The sequence below is a fragment of the Crinia signifera genome, chromosome 7 (genome assembly GCF_055691185.1).
Source record: "Crinia signifera chromosome 7, ASM5569118v1, whole genome shotgun sequence".
Taxonomy (NCBI): Eukaryota; Metazoa; Chordata; class Amphibia; order Anura; family Myobatrachidae; genus Crinia; species Crinia signifera.
The window spans coordinates 56,983,406-57,003,844 of NC_139223.1; the positions used below are offsets into that span (position 1 = coordinate 56,983,406).

General features: G+C 43.4%; 1 protein-coding gene across 1 annotated transcript in view; it reads right to left on the bottom strand.

Annotated features, from left to right (window-relative positions):
- Positions 1-20,439, bottom strand: part of FAM20C (FAM20C golgi associated secretory pathway kinase) — a 150,330-nt gene that overhangs the window by 26,654 nt on the left and 103,237 nt on the right. The window contains exon 5 of the mRNA XM_083153155.1: positions 11,112-11,227. Coding sequence (XP_083009281.1) covers positions 11,112-11,227 — 116 coding nt within the window. The remainder of the gene's footprint in view (positions 1-11,111; positions 11,228-20,439) is intronic.

Sequence of the window (20,439 nt, forward strand, 5' to 3'; positions counted from 1 at the left end):
ACAGCAAAACTCTTACCACCATGGACAGCATAACTCCTACCACCATGGACAGCATAACTCTTACCCACCATGGAGAGTATAACTCCACAGTATAACTCTTACCACCACAGACAGCATAACTCTTACCACCACAGACAGTATAACTCTTACCACCACAGACAGTATAACACTTACCAACAAAGACAGCATAACTCTTACCACCACAGACAGTATAACTCTTACCACCATGTACAGCATAACTCTTATCACCACAGACAGGATAACTCTTACCACCACGGACAGTATAACACTTACAACCACGGAAAGTATAACTCTAACCACACATATGTATAACTCTTACCGCCACAGAAAGTCAAATTCTAACTGCCATGGAAACTCTTACCAACACAGGCAGCATAACTCTTACCACTACAGATGGTAATACTTTTACCATTATGATAGGAGTATGACAGTCTAAGTGGCAATCAGCCACAAAGTCTGTTAAGTGGCGCTGCTGTGCTCAATCATACAAATACCAATATAGCTATATAAATTTATATCGACTTTTTTATTTTTTAAAACATGATAAGACAGATTATAAATTCATGAAAGTGCACTTTTACAAGAAAACAGACATATAAGGCAAACAGGACTTACAACATATAACACTAAAAAGTCATTGAATAAATGGCTGAGGCTATGAGGCTAGAAATGGCTCTTTTATCACCTTTAGGCATAGGTACAGTGAGATAGATGCCACCTTATAATTACCAGTCCCGCTCTTGGTGGATGGTCCTTGGTATTAATTTGTAATCCTGTATAGAATAGTAAGCAGCAGGATAGCAGTTTCCCTGTTTTTACCAGAGTTGCGCTCCGGACAATAGATTTGTAGAAGGTACTCCTGCACCAATAGGACTCCAGCAAGCCACAATGGAAACTTTTAGCCAGTGGTTTTTTAACAGCAGTATTCTGGAGAAGTGACACAGTTCAAAACGCGTTTCTCCGCCTATGTAGAACACATCAGCGGCTTCCTCAGTCTCAGCGCACATATACAGTTATTATTATTATTTATTTATAAGACATCACAAGGGGTTCACAGCGCCTGATAGGCACAAAAACAGAAATTACTGTATGAACAAAACAAGAAAAACAAGTGACTTATTGTCCAGAACATTGCAGGACAGGAACAATGTTTATAAACATTGCAGCAGCAGTAGTCAGAATCCCCAACTAAGCAGCAGGCAGCCGATCCCTAAGGTATGGTGCCTTTATTGGCCATAAGGAGGAGATGATAGTATAAGTGAGTGAAGTAAAAGCCCAAAAGGCATACCTCCCAACTGTTCCGATTACAGCAGGACAGTCCCACTATCTGGAGACCCACTGTCCCTCCTGCGGGTCACAGTGTCCCGTGGGCGGGAGGAAAGTTGGGGGGAGCCATAAATCACTGCTGCTCTGCAGAGCAGCTGGTGATCACTTAAGAGATGCAGGGAGGGAGCAGGGAGGGAGAATGGGTGCTGACCAGCTGCTTGGAGAGTAATGGTGCTAGGCCATGCCCCCTGTGCCCAATGCCATGCCCACCCAATCAGTAGCTCCACCCCTTTCTCATGCTGGACGCTCCTTCAGCGCAGCAGGACCCGGTTTTAAGGTGGCAAAATTTGGGAGGTATGCAAAAGACAAGATGGCCCTGCTCATGAGAGTCTAAAGGGGAGAGATAGACAGATGGGGTAGTACATAGAGGAGATATAGTGAGCAAGGCGCAAGGCTATATACAGTATTGTATTATGAACAGCACTAAAGCCATATTGAATGCATAGACACAATAGATCAATGTACGTATGTCCTGTAAAATATTCATATGATCTCAGAACACAAAACATATAAAGGACAATGATCTTAAGTGTTGATTCATTATGGAATCCACCAAAGGGAAAACCACTGAACGGTAAACTGTTCAAAGTCACACATCTAGTAATAATACAATGCTGTATAAATGTGGAGGAGAAGGCTGGGGCTGCTGCGGGCATACACTATACCGTCACTCTTCATTCATGTCCTAATACTAATTTCATGCAAGTGATCCAAAACGTTAGCTTTGCCATTGCTACAGAGAACTTGTCATGGTTACAAAGGGTCTGTAGGAAGCTTCAGGACCAAAGGCTGTGATGGATTGTCAGTGCTGCAAGGAACGATGCTCTCATTGCCAAGCCTCCATACTGTGCTTAATGCTTAACACAAATCCTCAATAAGGATCACAAAACACCAAAGACCGGCAGCCACCCTGCCTGGTACATTCCAATGATTAGGTCTTCTCTGAAGCCGTGCATGGGCAGAAATAGCTAATTAAATATGTGAAAAATGATGATGCGCCCACCGGTCTATGTATTGAGATAAAAACGTGTTAAGGATGGAATCTTAATAAGCCCCTCAGGAGGTAAGGAGTCAGCTTTACTTCTGAAATGTCAAGAGTCTATTTTTTGCAGCATTCAGTGAAAAGGTGGCGCAGCGCTGTACCGGCCTGGCTTTGTTATGTAAAGCTTCGCGAAAGATATATGGATTCCTAATGTTTACAAAGAAATGTATAAGGACAACTAAGCAATCCTTCCATTTCTCTCTGATGTAATCATAATGGTGCTCTTAGTGTACGCACTTCTAATTATTTCTCTCACCGGTAGTGCTGGATCCACAGGGATCACGAAGCAGTGCATGCTCTCTAGAATAACCAGCCTTATATAATGGTGTAATTTCTATAACAGACAATAATAACCAGTTCCTTAAAGATACAAAACTAAATATAGAATCTGTTTTTGCAAAGTGATTCTTTAGGGGGTATTCAATGTAGGGTCACGACTGTCGGGCTGGCCAGACAGCCGTGACCCTGTCCCATTCTCGGCCGGCTCGACAGTGATTTTGCAGGTGGGATTCAATGTCCTTCCTGCCGAGCACCTAGAATGGGGTGTGGCCGGGAGAAGAGGCCGGGAAATGGCGAGCTGCGGCTAGGAGCTCGACAATTCCTGCCCGTTCTCGGCAGAAGGTGCCAGACTGCTTGTGAAGTCAGGCATGTTGTGCCGAGATCCCTGTTCAATGCTGTTGGGGAAGACAGCATTGAATAGGGCCCCGCCGCTATTTCTCCCATCGGAAATGGCGGCGGGAGATTGAATATTCCCCTTAGACTAGACCGGACACCTCTGCGTTATCGGGAGCATAAGCTATACATGTGGTTGTGGTTAACATTAGGAACGGGGGTATTAATTACCCAGTTACCTGGAGCCTTTGGTTTCCTTAGTCTAAAACAGGCATATCCAACCTGCGGCCCTCCAGCTGTTGTGAAACTACACATCCCAGCATGCGTTGCAATTGTTTTAGCATTCCCTAATAGCAATACTATGGCAAGGCATGCTGGGATGTGTAGTTTCACAACAGCTGGAGGGCCGCAGGTTGGACATGCCTGGTCTAAAACAATGAGTTATAATTGCATCGCTAGCCCTGCAATGACACTGTATATGTGCTCGACATGCTTTGGGTATGGTGCAACGGCACACTGTTATATTCTCAATGTATGCCCACTTGAATAGTAAAGTATGAAAAAAACACCTTTTTAAAAAAAAAAAAAAAAAACTCATGTCAACCATGTCCATGTTGACCTTAAGCTTGTGTTGATTTTCTGTCATTGTCGACCTAGGATATGTTGACCGTTCCTAGTTGTTGACCTAGTCACTGTCGACCATTAGTGGTCGACCTAGATATTGTTGACCCAGGGACCGCATACTGACTAACAGCACTCTGAACCAATCAATGGATTAGGGAGGCGGGACGCTCAGAGGTAAACAAACCCAGATCCTCCCTATATACAATATATGTATATATATATATATATATATATATATATATACCATATTTGCCGGCGTATAAGACAACTGGGCATATAAGATGACCCCCCAACATTTCCACTCAAAATATAGAGTTTGTTATATAAGTGCACCCGGCGTATAGGAAAACCCTCCCACTTGGAGGCATGTTTTTCAGGGGAAAAAAAGTAGTCTTATACGCCAGTAAATACAGTTTATCTATATATAACCGTCTTGAAAAAGTTCCCGTTGCTAGGGAACGAAACGCGTCGACGTCACATCCGCCTGAACGACAACCCACTTGTGAGGTCACGATCACGTAGTTACGTGGTTACGGAGCCTCCCCCAACTTGTACAGCCGCAGACACCAGCCAGCCGGCTCCACGGCTTAACTGCCGCATCCCACTGGAATACAAATAAGGATGCCAGCAAACAACGTGCAGCGGGTCGAGCCACTTGTCATCGCTCTAATTGGCTGCCGGTACGCGAGCTCTGATTGGTTCAAAAGCCGTTGAAGCATTTTTATTGGCCACCGGCTTCCTGGGTTGAATAAGCCTGCGCTCCGGGACCTGCTTTGATCAGTGCACTGAGCGTAGTCGGGGGGGGGAGTGTTACGGTGGGCAAAATGAGCTGGGGCCTGGCACAGCTGTACCCACAGCACCCCCTATGGGCACAGATGGAAAAACGCTGTTTGATAGTTTGGTTGTTGCCAATGATCATCATCATTTGCGATCCATTCACAATTTTGCAAGTGGCGTTAATTCTTTCCTTCAGGACGGCGACTTTTTGATCACAGGCCACTGTGTTTTCTCTAATTAGCGAGCCATACTGAATTAGGCCCATTGTAATCAAACAAATTGCAGCTGTATGTAATAGATTTTGCTTGCTCGCATTGTAAATACTTCATTACTTTATACTGTATTTGTTTATATTTCAGCTGAAATTTTCCATTATCATTTGGAGCCAGACGACAAGCTCATCCCCTCCCTCCTATGTGTACAGAGTCCCTCCTCGCTATTGATTTCTTTACACCACCGTCTCAATTACTGCAGAAACTTCCTGTGACATAAAGTCTCTTTCGTAGGTTTTTCCTTAAAGTCTGAATGAAAAAAAAAAAATTATTTGCATATTGCAGGCAGCTACGAGTGGACTATTTGGACATATATTTGTTTTTTAATGTTTTTCTACATTAGTCTAGAAGTGCTTTTCATTACTCTGTTTGGCTGCATCTGGTGTAATAACAAACTCTGTATTATTTTCTTCCATTCATCTGATGTTAAACACTGAAATGAATGTCCTTATCCCACTTTAGTTCTGTAGAGTACACGTCAGATTCTCCTACAGGTGAACCACAGACACAAACACCGCACCACAAACTAAACATAACATTCTAAAAATGTATCTGCCTGTTATTTCATTCAACCGTATTCTACATATAGGTCCTGATTCTGGTTCACTCACAAAAGCAAATGCCCTCTCTAATGGACAAAACATGTGTGCTGCTGGTGGGGGCGGTGTAGCACCTGCAGAGATAATTAGATTTGGATGAGTTATTTTGTTACTGTGCAGAGTAAATATTGGCTGCTTTATTTTTACACTGCAATATAGCTAAAGCAGTTTGAAGTACAAACTAGGGGTGTTCTTCGGGCACTTTTCATGTTTTGGGTCTGTGTCTCCGGCCATGTTTTGGGACTGGATCTGTTCCAAAACACCACCCTTTTCGTGTTTTGGATCCGTGTTTTCTTTTAAAAACCACTAAAATCGCAGAATTAGTTTTTCGGGTTTTTTTGCTCCTATGCTATTATTAACCTTAATATCATTAACTTCCACTCAGTGCCAGCCTATGCTGAGCACCTCACACCTCACAATGTTGTTTTTAGGCTAAAAGGTTGCACTGAGGTAGCTGGATGACTATAGTCAGCAACTAAATTGGGTGGCACAAACACGTGGCCCATCTAGGAGTGGCACTGCAGCAGCAGACAGCATGGCAGTTTGAAAAACGGCCCCAAAGAGCACATAATGCCAAAAATAGAGGTGCAAGATAAAATAGTCCTTGAGTCATCCCACCCTTATGTTGCATGTTGGGAGACAATGCATGTTATGATTATTTTTAATTGGTTCTTCTCAATGGGTCGTAGGTAGGACCCCAGTACATTGCTTTGCCTAGTTGGTTCTTCTCAATGAGTCGTAGGTAGGACCCCAGTACATTGCTTTGCCTAGGGCCTATTATGTTATTGGTGGCCACATTCCCTCCAAAAATAATGCATAACCATATCACATTCTGGGCGTGCCTTGTATATCAGGACTGTGTTTCTGAAGGGTAACGCAGCCCCAACTCCTTGTTATCACCTAAATATACGTACTACGTGTTACCTTAGAAGACTGATAATAAATATAAATTATACCAACATAATTAACAGGTAACTATTATACCTTAAGAGAAAATATCTTCTGTAAAATTAGGCATTCCTATTCAAAAATTTCCCCAAAACCCAGACCTAAATAGGGGTGGTATCTGAGCTGGCGTCCCACCTCTATTAGGGTGTCCCTGAGTAACTTGGCTATACAGTAAGGAGGACCAGGTAGGCAGAATTGGAATGAAGACTGCCGGGACTCAGCCCCAATCCTCTTTCATTATATAATATTTTATAACGTGTGTGTGCGTTCTAGATTGACATACAGTACTGCGTCCATTTTCAGTCAATCAAATCCTATTCTTACTCCTTTTACTCATACTCAAGAAAATCTCAGGAACAATAAATAAGTAATCTCCCTGAGAACTAGTTCCTAGCATTACATGCTAATGCTGTCATAATTACCAATGCTAAGCGAACGCATTACATATCATTAAGGGGATGCACATTCCAGTACAGTCTATGAGCAAAAGAGGAGCTTCACAGACACTGCAATGTCTTCAGTCATTTCTCCAGAGAAGCAAACAATTAGTATTCTCCTAGAACAACATGACAGGAGCAAGGAAATCTGACCCACAAACAAATCTTGTGTCTAATATTGTGCGGCATTAAGAAGATCTGACTGTATTGTTTATCCAGCTTCTACATAGCAGTTTGCACACCCCGTACTTTGTTACCCTGTTTAGGGACTGAAACATCAACCACATACAGTACATACAGCAGCTGTTCTGCGTTGATCCTAATGTAAAACTATGATAGCTTGGTGAATGTGATAGGGCCAGATGGACTAAACTTGAAAAGTGATAAAATGGAGAGTGATAAACCACCAGCCAATCAGCTCCAAACTGTTATGTCACAGGCTGTGTTTGAAAAATGACAGACAGGAGCTGATTGGTTGGTTGTTTATCACTCTCCATTTTATCACTTTTGAAGCTTAGTGCATCTGGCCCTTTGAATGGAGAATGGAGGGAAGGCCTTGGTGTGTGTAACTGCCTATAGGACCATACTTTCTTTAACACTAGGGGCATAGTTGCCTACCCTCCTGCATTCTGCAGGAGACTCCCTGAAATAGCAGCAATCTCCCTCTCTCCCTCAATAGTCTAGCAATCTCCCTCATTTCAACTAACCCACATTACACTGTTACATTTTTTGGGAAAAAAAGACAGAGATGGATCAATTTACATTGCATCATCAGCACAATTTCCCAACACTTTAGCAGGTATAGTAGCTCTTACTAACTGTTTTGGGGGCACATCTAGATTTGGATATAAGTCATTTTAAAAGATTCCTCTCAGATGTAGCAGTACACACCCACGCTTCTAGGTGCCACCCTTACAATCTCTTTTCACAATCTCTCCATATATGGAACTAGACACGCCCTTTGGGAGGAGCATGACACCCCCTCAATGAGCTGCTGCGCAAAATTCTCCTACCAACTATAATCTCCCTGAAGCTAGTTTTCAAAAGTAGGCAAGTATGACTAGGGGGTGACATTTAATAGGAAGAGACATTCAGAAAGTAAGAGACTTGGTAAGAAATCACCAGTTTTTGAAGGTTGTGGGCCAGATGCACTAAGCTTCAAAAGTGATAAAATGGAGAGTGATAAACAACCAACCAATTAGCTCCTGCCTGGCATTTTTCAAACACAGTCTGTGACATGGCAGGTAGGAGCTGATTGGTTGGTTGTTTATCACTCTCCATTTTATCACTTTTGAAGCTTAGTGCATCTGGCCCTCAATCATTTACACTGCAAAATCAGTTTGATTTTGCAATGTAAATGATTGCCGCTTTAAAAAAACTGGAGATTTCTTACCAAATCTCTCTCTTTCTGAATCTTTCATCCTATTAAATTTCACCCTATATTTCTTTATATTTTTTTACTTAAACATAAATAAAAGCTAATCCACCAATGTTTGCCAAATTTAGATAAATGTATGCTTATTTTTAACTGGTTAGAGTAGGCTGACATCAGCCAATAGAGAGTTTACTTTGTTTACTAAACATCCCAATATCGTATGTGCTCCACTAGCATGTAAAACATTTCACATTCTTAACTTATACAGGTTGAGTATCCCTTATCCAAAATGCTCGGGACCAGGAGAATTTTGGATAACGGATTATTCCGTATTTCGGAATATTTTAATATTTCAATGATGTATTTTGAAGTATCTTGCATTTATGCTGTATAAACACATAATATACACACAAATATATTTTATTACCACATAAAATACACACAAATATATTTTAATTGTTCAAAAAACAAGGTTTCAAAACGTGAAACAAAATGTGTGTACTATCTCAGCACTGAATTTGAATGCCAAGCAATCATTTTCTTGTACATATATAGTGCCAGTTACATATCATGTCCTCAGTAGTGCTGTTACAAATGTCCCCAGTGAGTTTTTAGCAAAAAAAAATTTTTTTTTCACTTTCTGGAATGTCCGTATTTCGGAATAATTCGGATAACGGATATTCGGATACGGGATACTCGACCTGTATAACTAAACCTGAAATAACGACTCGGAGACATAGGTTTGGCAGAAATTGTTTAAAGATTTATCTATCGAACTTTTAAACTAGATTATTTAAATTAATTAATTAACTAATGGTGGCCAAGAAAGAACGGCTAATAAACTAAAACTCCACCCCAAACTACAAACGTAACTGGCCTTACTCAAACAAGCGGTATCCACTCCACCCTACTGCATTGACTACCCAGGTGGGGTCACTGTCCCCGAACGGGTGATCCAGCAAAAGCCTAAGGAGGAGATTCTGTAAGCAAGAAATGCGGTAAAAACCCTGTTATCGGGGTTTTTACTGCATTTTGGGATGCTGTAAGCATCCCCCGCCGGGTTAACGCGGCGGGGGGCATCGCCAGAAAAATCTGGCGATGCCCCATAGAAGCCAATGGGCTTCTACCGCATCCCACCGCCGCCCCGCGCCGACCCCCCGCCGCCCCGCACGGACCCCCGCCGCCCCGCATCGCCCCCTCCCCCCTCACCTGTGTCCGGGCAGCACAGCTCTGTGCTGCCCGGACCTGTGACCTCCTCCCTGCACTGATCCTCTTCCGGGTGCAGGGAGGAGGAGAGCCCGGCACAGCAGCAGCAGCGCCAAGTGTGTGAGGGAGGGGGTAGCCGCCCGGACCTGCTGGGACCCGGCGACTCTCACCGCAAAGGACAGCTCTTGACGCAAGAGCTGTCCTTTGCTATAATTATCGCATATGTTAGAACATATGCGATAATTATAAATGCGATGGGCGGCGAAGGGGGGCGGAGATTCTTAGAGAATCTCCCCCTAAGTCAATGAGAGGTGAGTGCACCGAAACAAGCCATATACGTAACATCAACACATAATATAAGCAAATTTGATTAAACCTGCCGTTCTTTCCGGCTTATCAGCTAACGTGATGAAACCCACCACCTCTAATAAAGCAAAAGGGGAGGAATGGTGGGAAAATTCTGCAGGAAGAAGAGGAAGCCTCCTCCCCTTCCTGCTACTGATATCCCAGCTATCCCTGCCAGACCCATTAACCTTATTGGATCCCCGAGTCACATGCTTCCCAAGGGTGACATACAGACTGGGATGTTTAACCCACTACATGCCTATTGCGGGCACTGCGTTATTCTAACCTTAACCTCAGGCTTGCTGATTTCTTCCATTCTCCATCCAACAAATGTCTCTGGTGATGGACAAGTTAATGTTGGATAACTGAATAATTGCCCCCCAAGTACATTTAATAATCAAATGAACTAAAGTGGGAGTTCTGTATCACATGGTATGTTGTTATTGGCAACCAATCAAAATATACTTCTTATTTATTTAGCACCATTTTAGAAGTTAATAGCCAGTTTCTGATTGGTTGCCGATAGCAACAAACCATGTGAAATAGAACTACCATCTTAGTAAAATTCCCCCATTATGCCTAAAACTACATTCATTGACCACGAAAGGCCACTCGATGGACCGCCATACTCCTTTGTGTGCTAAAAGATGCCATAACAGAAAGTGAAAGCAATTTTTGCAGTGACACTGATCTATTTCAAACTTTCTGGATATACATAGAGGGAGCTGTGAAGACAGAGATTGGAGAAAAGAGCAGATTGGGAAGGGGGTGTGGTGGAGAGTTTGTGGGCTAAAAACTGCCACAGCTCAAAGTGAGAGTAAAAACTGTCACAGCTCAAAGTGAAAGTAAAATGCAGAAGCTGTCATTTTGACAGGTTTTAAATAGTGTCTCATAAATGTGTTTGAATGCTTTATTTGTGGTGTAATGTTTTATATTATTAGTGTATTTCTTCAAACTGTAACTAATGGTGTGTTCACACGGTGTGATCCAGCGACCGCTGATATTGAAGACCACATACAGCTTTCCCTATGTCGACATTTTGCTTGCGTCGACCCTTTGACCATGTCGACTGAATGCATGTCAATTTTTTTAAGGTGTCGACATTTTGCCTGTCGACCAATAGAGGTTGACCTATTGACTATCGACCTAGATACCATCGACCAAACGATCCACACCCCTTTTGTAGACGGGTGAGTGGGGTGAAATGATCACGTAGGTGAGTAGAATCCAGAACATAGCAGTACTGTTACATTATCATGCCAATCCCATTCTTGGCTCAGCAGGCGCCAGGAGTTGTGTCACCATTACATGAGACTCAGATTCAAGCCAAATGCGAATAATTCAGCCCTAATTTGTGTATTTCAATTAAAGCACTAGAAAAGACAATCTGTAACCAATCTGCATTATTATAATCACATAATGATTAGAAGACATCCAACACATTCGATCACAGAGTATCAGGGAGGTTAATGGAGCACAAACAGAAAGCAGGTTATTCAATCACACCAGACACAAGGTTTCTGTTACCTGGGGAAAGGAAAAACGTTCTCCACAGTTTCTTGTCCCGCGTGACATCTCTTATTTCTTTGGTCATGTTCACCAGTCTACCAGCGACAGGTGGTACACGGCGAAAATCGAGAATCCTGCAAAGAGCGGAATTTAAGCTTTAGACATTGATTTAAAATCACTGAGATCCTTTATTGCTAGAAATGACCGAAGACCATTATTCTACTGGCTGTTACCAAACTGACAGTGTCACAATTTCAAGGACATAAAAGTTGATGGTGTGTATCAGGGGATGCCTAATCCTTTAAGAACTTCAGCCACAGCTTAATCACAAACAGATAAGTACACAGGAAACAACACTGCTGCGGTACATTTCATGGGCTAGGGCCGAAATAGAGAACACAAAAAACATATTTAGAGACAAATAGGATTATGAGGATGATGAGGATGATGATTAATTCAAAAGTAAACCATAATGTGTTGATGTAATTGATATCAAAATTGAAACTACTGCATTGTGTTTTTTCCATGTGTTAATTATATGTTAATTATCATAAATCATTTACCAGCTGGTCAAAATGACAGAACAACATAAATGCCCCCCATACACTAACTCGATTTGGGGAGATTTCACCAGTTTCCGACGGAACAGGCCGAGAAATTAGCCCAAATCGGGTCAGTGTGATGTCCACTCCTGAGTCCACTCCTGAGTCGGAGGACAGACCGGCAAGCCGGTCTGACCTCCGATCTCCCTCGCGGTGGAGGGCCGGGCAGGGAACAGGGGTTGCATGTGATTAGTCACAAGTAAAAAACCGCATGCGACCCTGACAACCGGGAAGGTCCCGGGTGACTCGCAGGTGATCGGCTGGGCATACACTGCTGCGAGAAATCATGGTAGTGCATGCCCAGCTTAACAGCAATTTCAGTGCTGATTGCTGTGCCCTCCCGAACTGAGCAACACTTGAATTGCTTCATCGGGCACCAGCTAGTGCTATGCAAAATACTTGAATTCCCTCCATTTATATAAGATGGGCCTTCAACACATTCGATAACTAGCACGTCCACACGTTCATTATTATTATTCATCAGTCAATGAAAATATTTTGTCTGTGGAGACCAACCCAAACCCTGTTGATTCCCAGAGCCCCACTCCTTCCTACAGGAAAGAGGGATCCAAATTCATCTCTTTACTAACTGTGGGCCTGATCCAGTTGTGGACAGATGTGTAATTGCTTCTTCGTACAAAGCACAGATACGGTCATACAGCAGGAGGCCGCTGATATAAGAAAACGTCTCCTGCTTGCATTAGTGGTCTGAGCTGCACGTTAGGACGCAATATTGTATCATCTGCGACACCATGGCTGGCCAGCTGCAGACACAAAAAAAGAAACTGTGAAATCTCTGTCATCTGATGGAAATTCTGGCTTCATCCACAATGGCAGCGCCACACATCCGTTTTGGGAAACGGAGGCCGTTGCCGTTCCCTCCTCAACCCCAGAAAGCAGCAGACAGTCTGAGGCACATTCGCATCTAAGTTGCAGACCTGCGCAACATTGATACTTTGTGGCATGTGACTTGCAGCTGTGTGCATGCGTACTAGACTGGCACTTCTGTGGTAAGTAGCACTGCTCCAAAAAGCAGCTGTCCCCATAGTAATACTGAATTGCTCCAGCATATGGTATTCATTGACGCAACTCACGGAAAGATGGATATGGGCATCACTGGCGATGTAATGGTTAGCATTACTGCCTCACAGCACTGAGGTCATGGGTTCAATTCCCACCATGGCCCTAACTCTACAGAGTTTGTATATTCTCCCCGTACGTGCGTGGGTTTCCTCCGGCTACTCCGGTTTCCTCCCACAATCCAAAAATATACTGGTATGTTACATGGCTCCCAACAAAGATAACCCTAGTATGTATGTGTGTCATACACGGTCAGTGCCAGTATAACCACGGTCCTAGGAGAAGGGGTGGGGCCTATTGATGCATTGCAAACATATGCTAAATGCATCAGTTTAGCCCTGCCCCATGCAAATACACAGCAATTAAGGCAATTTCTGGGCCCACCCCCATCACTGCCCACCTGGTTTTAATTGTAGGACATTTCCCAGAGAGGAATTTATAAAAGTAGAAAGGTATGTTGAGTTTGCATGTACATGTGATAGGGAATACAGATTAAGGCGCCTATTGAATTATAATAATTGACATTTACCTTAACTTAAGTCTATGTTACCCCTAGAAATAAATCACACAGACACCTTATACTAAAATAAAGACATGGACAACAACTGCATAAGTTAAAAGGTCATGGGTATTTATTAAGTGATATGACCCTATTGTAAAGGGATGGCCAGGAAAGTGCTAGGAGACCAGCTCAAGTCAAAAAGTGTTAGTAATGGCGACGACTACAATGTCCCAACTTATAACCGGGATGATGAACCGCCCCCATCCATTTAAGGCATAGCCCGCACTGTGACGATCTTACCGCCCCTTCTATGGCATGGTGAGGACACTTCGAGAAAGTGGCCACTATCCCCCTGCAGAGGCAGGACTCACCAGCCGTCCTGTCAAAGAGGGGCAATACCGCACAGTGACCACCTGTACCTCAAAACGACCGCTGGTCAAGAGCACCTTGCCAATTTCTAATTAATTTTTTGTAAAGCCAAATTAGGTGATGGCCGACAGGCCAGGTAGCAATTGAGAGAGTAAGGGAGGGAGGGTGGGATTCCAGACTGAAGAGGAAGCAGCATCACCTGACTTCTCTTGATATACCCCTGCCTACGCTACCACGTCATGTCGACCTGATTGACTACTCTATCAATCCATCACCTGGGTCTCTATGGGTAATGAATACACTCACAACTTTATTGAGACAATCACAAAATTCACAGGCTCTTCAATGCCTTCGTGCCTATACAGCCCTCGCTTAATCTAAGCTCCACTGGGGCAGGGACTGAGGTGAATGGACAAATATTCTCTGTAAAAGTGCTGAGGAATATGTGTATGCTATATAACTGGTAATAAATAAATGTGTAATCATCAGGGGGCATTCAGATCTTCATAATGAATAGTCCTCTATATGATTCCCAATAATTACAGCTTGGAGATCCCTCCATTGAGCTGTCACTTTTTTTTTTAATCACATAGCATTCGGTTTAGTAATCCCCCTGTATTTAAGTAGTTATTTTTATTTTATTCATATCTTTTGAAAGATCGGGCCTCCGGCACTATGCACTATATGTGAGGTGTTACCAGTGAGTTATAAAGTGTCAGGGTCCAGATCTACAGCTCTGCTACAGATATGAAGAGGTTAATGTGCGAGCGATTCCACCAGGAAGTGGAGCCTAGAGCAAGAACGTCAGGTTCCCGCACACTCCTGACTGCTGAGCTCCTCTATACACGCACAGTGCTCATGACTGACCTGTGCATCTGATTCTGTTTTCTTCTCTCCGGATATCTGACCCAGATTGCTCAGCTTATCTCACTGACTCTCCTCAGCTCCGTGGCTAAACACTTCTAGCACTTTGCCAGGGAGGCTGATGCATGTGAATTAATATATATATATATATATATATATATATATATATGTTCATATGAGATGTACATAAAAATAATGTACAGTAAATAAGGAAACATCGCCAGGTGCATCCAGTCCTATACAAGAGCGCTAAGCTTACGTCAGCATTGCATCAGATATAGGGCCTAATTCTGGTTGGTTTGCAAAATCAAACTCCTTCTTTAACCCCTTCAGTTGTGGGGTTTTTTTTAGGGAGCGCTTCCCACTGGGTGAGGTTTTTTTGGGGAGTGTTCCCTAAAAAAACACCATTACTGTGACTCCCGGGTCCGGGCAGAGTCGCTGAGCACTCCATCAGCTGCTGCCCGTCCCTGCCCCCGGAAATCCGTCTGTGTGCGGCGTGAAGTTAGCAAGGTCAAGCTGCACACAGCCAGGCTGGGCGGGGCTGGGCAGCAGGAGCGCAGGAGGAGGGAGCGCCCGCAGAATTTTCCAGGTTTGCCAGTCTGCGCACTGGAGCACAGCCCGGAAAATTCTCAGGAGCACCAGGGAAGGGGTTGATGGAAAAAAAAACATGTGCACTGCAGGTGGGGCTGATGTAACATGTGCAGAGAGAGTTACATTTGGGTATGGTGTGTTCAATCTGAAATCTAAATTACAGTGTAAGAATAAAGCAGCCAGTATTTACACTGCACAGAAACAAAACAACTCACCCTCTTCAGGGAGGAAAAGTTTTTTCTTTTCAGTGGTACAGGTCAGTTCGCTGCGACTGCAGCACCATTATCTCTAGGTCAGGGGCACCTCCCACTGTTGTAAATATTCTGCCATGTGTACTGCAGTTTTTAATTTCAACATCTATTTTGTCTAGTGACTTGAATGTTTTGTGAACATACAGTAAATGGCTGCTTTCGGAACATTTTTGCTAAATTGGGGACTATAAAAAAAAAATGTTGTGACTATTTTATACACTCTGGCCACTGTTCCATTTCCTTTGGCCAAACCTTAATCTATTACGGCAGTGTTTTTCGACCATTGTGCCGTGGAACACAGTTCAAAAGTTATTTACTGGACTCTTCTTTTCATGTAAAGGGCCAATGCATTTTATTTTTGTTACCTGTGGCGACCAGTGAGATTGTTTTTTTTATATGGGGGCTAATAGTTTTTTTTTTTTTTTTTCCTGTGGGGGCCAATGCGTTTTGCCCTGTGGGGATCTCATGGTGTGCCTTGGCAATTTTAAAATCTTATTTAGTGTGCCGCAAGGTTAAAAATAACTGTATTAAGGACATTTGAGACAAATACAGTACAAGATCTATCGGTTTCTCAATCAGTTTACTTTGGAATGCTATATGAAAAGATTTAGTAACTCCTAAATATGACATATGAGTTAGTGATGGAAGTAAAACATATCAACTACTGTAGTGCACATTTGTTTGACGTGATCTTCCGGCAGTAAATTCATGCAGCCTTGGATCTTGTCAATTACTGTACTTGAATTTAAATAGTCAACAATTCTCTCTTTGTAATGGACGTACACGAGTGATGTTCCTGAAGTAATGAATCTTTCAACTTATCCATCCTCTACAGTTTTTATTCTACTATTACTCCCTTTTTTGTGTGTGTTCTTTTAAGTAGTGTATCTAGAAGAACACAGAACTCAGCTCAGACACATGATGCACACAACAAAGGCGTTCTTTCAAGGTGGATTTAGGTATGCCCCTCGTCTGTTTTGGATGGGAACTGTTGGTCTTTTTAACCATATTGTTTAGCCCTTGAGTCAGGGCCAGGTTAACAATGGGGCAGATAGAGCTGCAGCTCCAGGCCTCCACACAAAAATAGGCCCATTGTCACAACAGAATGATGATCACCAGACAGACACCAGCAGCCACACGGTTGACCATAAATCAAAAGTATAAAAATTGCATTCCAATTGACCCATTTACTGCAATTTTTGTACTTTTATATATTTCGGGAGACATTGGGGTGTGTATAGTGTATGTGATCTACATGCCTACATAGCATTTGCCTCATATCCTCCTTGTCTCATAATAGGCCCCTGAATAATCTCCAGCTCTAGGCCCGTTGGGCACTTAATCTGGCCCTGCCTTGAGTGTTGGGACATGTTTGCTAAGGTATTTGTGGGGCAATCTTATGCATTTAGTTTTAGAATGGCTTGCAACTATGAAAATGAAAATAACAGGATAGAATTCTACCCAACTGGTCAATTTAAGTGGGACAGCCTTAGATTTGAAATTTGCTATGTCCTGTAGGCAGCCTGAGCACTAACAATGTGCTAGAGTCTACGGCATAGGCGCAGGTCTCCGGGAAGATGGCTGACGCACATTTTTCCAGGGATTCTGCATAGCTGCCTCTGCCATTGCTGAGCTCTGAAGAGGTAGGTATGGAAGAACATGGGTGCAGGATGTGCAATGTGGCCTGTCTGAACCCAGGGTCCCATGTTCAACGCACCAGCTACAGTATAAGTTCCTTATAGGTTGTCTGACACATGAACAGATTATAAAGATCATGAGATGCAGCCACAAGTTGGACAAGTCACCTCTGAGGCAATCCTTTGGCTTCGCCTATACAGATGAAAGATGGTATCGCATAGAGGTTCCCAACTGAGGTGTGGTTGTACACAGCAGCTATACTTTCATATAGAAATGCAGCAGGAGGCATCCTGTGTGCATGTGTAATCATCTGCTGTGTCCAAGGATGCAGCATCGGATCACTCTGTGACACCATTGTCCTGCTGAGTAACCCTGAGGTTACACTGACTGGCCACCGCAACTCCAACACTGAGGTCAGGAGATCTCAGTCAAGCAATGGAGGCCCCCATAAAACAATGGCAACACCGCACCGTTTTGTGAAAATGAGCCCATCTCCGCTCCCTTACCAAATGGCTGCACACTGTCAGTCACCTACCATCTGCAGTCACTTTCCAAGCAATGTCACAGAACCCACACTGCATTTGGGCAGTACGGAACCCAAGCATGCGCAGTGCACCGGATTTATAAAGATCATTCCATCGCATCGCTGAGTACGATTAGGGCTATGCGGCGCCTGTGATGAGATGTGACCAGTGTTGATGGTGAGCCCGTTACGATGGGTTTTAAACATATTCACATGGCTGCGAATAGATGTGTAGCCGTACACATGCATTCGCACAGCGATCACATTGCAGGATTTCAATCTAGCCTAAGCTAACGCTGGCCGCTGTGAATTCACGGCAGTGCGATCAGGTCTGATTCAGGCATGAAATCCCGGCCCTACAAAAATCAGACCCAATTACATTTACCCCTTTATTTTCATAATGGCCCTTATTCTGATCGGTGCGGCCGGATCCGAATATGCGGCCAGGACCGTGCGTGCGAAACCCCGCCTTCCATACGGATCGCCAACTCCGTCCGTACGCGGTAAGAAGCTGGCCGAACGGACCGCACGTGTATTTCTCATGGAATACGCCTCCTCCCTCTCAGGGAACCTCCCCCATCATTCGATGGTCGCAGACCGAGTGGTCCACCAGCTCCCGCAACCTCAGACCACATGGACATTTTTCCGTGCAAAAGCAGGGATCTGGGCGGGCAGCTGACATCCGGCGATGTCATATGTCCGCCCCCTACACGTGCGTCACGACTGCATTACCATACGTACGCCCAGCGTTTGCATGGGAACGCCCATGAAATGCGGGGCGTATGCATATGGTAATGAGCCCAAATAGCCCTTCACGCCCCTCTCCACCCCCTGTTCGTAGTGTACACATTTCATGCGGAATTTGGACGTGCGTTCCGTTCGAACATGCGCAGAGACGCCTCTGCACATGCGCAGACACAAAACATCGGCGGCACGAACGCACGCGGATATTACCGCACCAACCAGAATAAGGGCCAATATGACAGACAATGATACATACAGTATATAAAAAATACTAATGAGCTGCCCCAATGCACTTGCATAACAATAAAATACCAGTTCTGCGTATTGCATTCATCTTTTTTTATTAAATGTAATATTTTTAATTATGATTCATCCTTAATATCCCATCATATTAGCAACATGACAATACCCACAGCTTCAGTTATGCTTTATGCCTCGAACTACAAACACATCCTGGCTTTATTAATAGCATATTGCCAATCTCGTGTTCATCTGCATATGGTGCCCTAATTAGCATTGCCTGGGTCAGCTAATGAACTATTACCATTATTCCTGTAACTGTGTCTGTTGACGTCTGATTTCAGATTACACGGACAAGATTATCATCTGGCCCCCTTTAAGTATGAAGCCCGTTGTGTCCTCGATAGAGGAAGCTCCATCTGCTTGTGTTTGGCTCAGTACGGCTGCATTAAATGTGGCCATTTCTAAGCTGCGCAGTCTGTAAATCATTGACAACGCTAAGAAGTTTATTACATGTTGTCTTGCTTGTTATCGTTTTATGATTCCGAGCTATCTTTCAAAGGCATAGAGTAGCACAATGGATTTTAAAAGTAGCATTTAGAGGGGAGAATCTGTAGACGATAGAAGAGAAATGCAATTAGCAGCCATTTGTCAAAATTGCTGTTTTTCCTTTGGATTTTAAAGCAACATTTTTTAGGTAAAATCAGCCTCGCCTTTCAAAAAAAGTTGGTAAATGAAAATTCACAGCCAAAAAAAATTTCAGTGATTTTGATAAATTACTGTTTGGTACATTTCCCAAGGTTTTTAAAAAAAAAAAAAATTTCCACATTTGTTTTCTAAAAACACAGACTATGGGGTGAATTTAATTATTTGCGATCAGTTTTCACGGTAAAAAAAATCTGCAGAAAAATATTGTTTTACTGCAAATTGGAGAATTCAACCAATTTTTTTTTTTTGCAACCATTTTTCTGCAAAAACACACAGAATCTGGAAAAAGGGCTCGATTCACGGTTAATCACAGCCTGCGTACACTGGTTGATTGACAACCGCCACCATTTGTGGGCAGCATGCCAGCATTTTCTGGAAATGCCCCAGAAAACGCAGGCAGCTCCCAAACAATGGGAGGAAGTGGAGCTGACATCATTAGCGGTACCAATCTCCCCACAGCCATCGCCCATCGCGGCGCTGAGTATGCACACGGGGGGGAGGGGGGATTCATTTGATGGTCGTATTAATTTTCACCTCTTCACAGGGCTGCGATGACATTCGCAGTCATGCACAGGGACGGGATTTTACGATTGTTTGCAAAAATTTGCAGCCCAGCGATGAGGTCTGGATTATTTCCTAACTTCCCAGATCTCTATGTTTTAGCAAATGCAGCCACAAAAAAAATGACACTTATTGGGGATTCTATTTCTCCTGCCTCTGGGCTGGTATAACAAGGTAAAACACACCACGGGAGTAAAGGCCCCCATACAACATATGATCCAACCGGCACTGCATATCTGACGATCGGATCTGACGATCAGCAGCCATCGATGATTGTTGTTCCCTCCAAAAATTGTGGAAATTAAACATGTTTAAAATTCCTAATCTTGGCAGTTTTAAGTTGGGACTGGGGACATATTTAACATTCCCAATTGGTTCAATCCATCTATACTGTATGGGGCCTTAACCAGTTTTTGGGGGTTTAGCTTTCTTTTACAGAACAAGGGTATTCAGGATGCAACATGCTATATATTATTTTTAAAAGATAAAATAATATTTAATTGCATGTTTTAATGGGATGCGGTCATCTATTAGAATGAACTTAGGTCTACAGTCATTAGGTCGACCCCACTAGGTCGACTGGCAGGAAGGTCGACCTGACTTAAGGTCGACATGGGCCAAGGTCGACATGACTTAAGGTCAAATTTGCATAAAGGTCGACATGAGGAAGGTC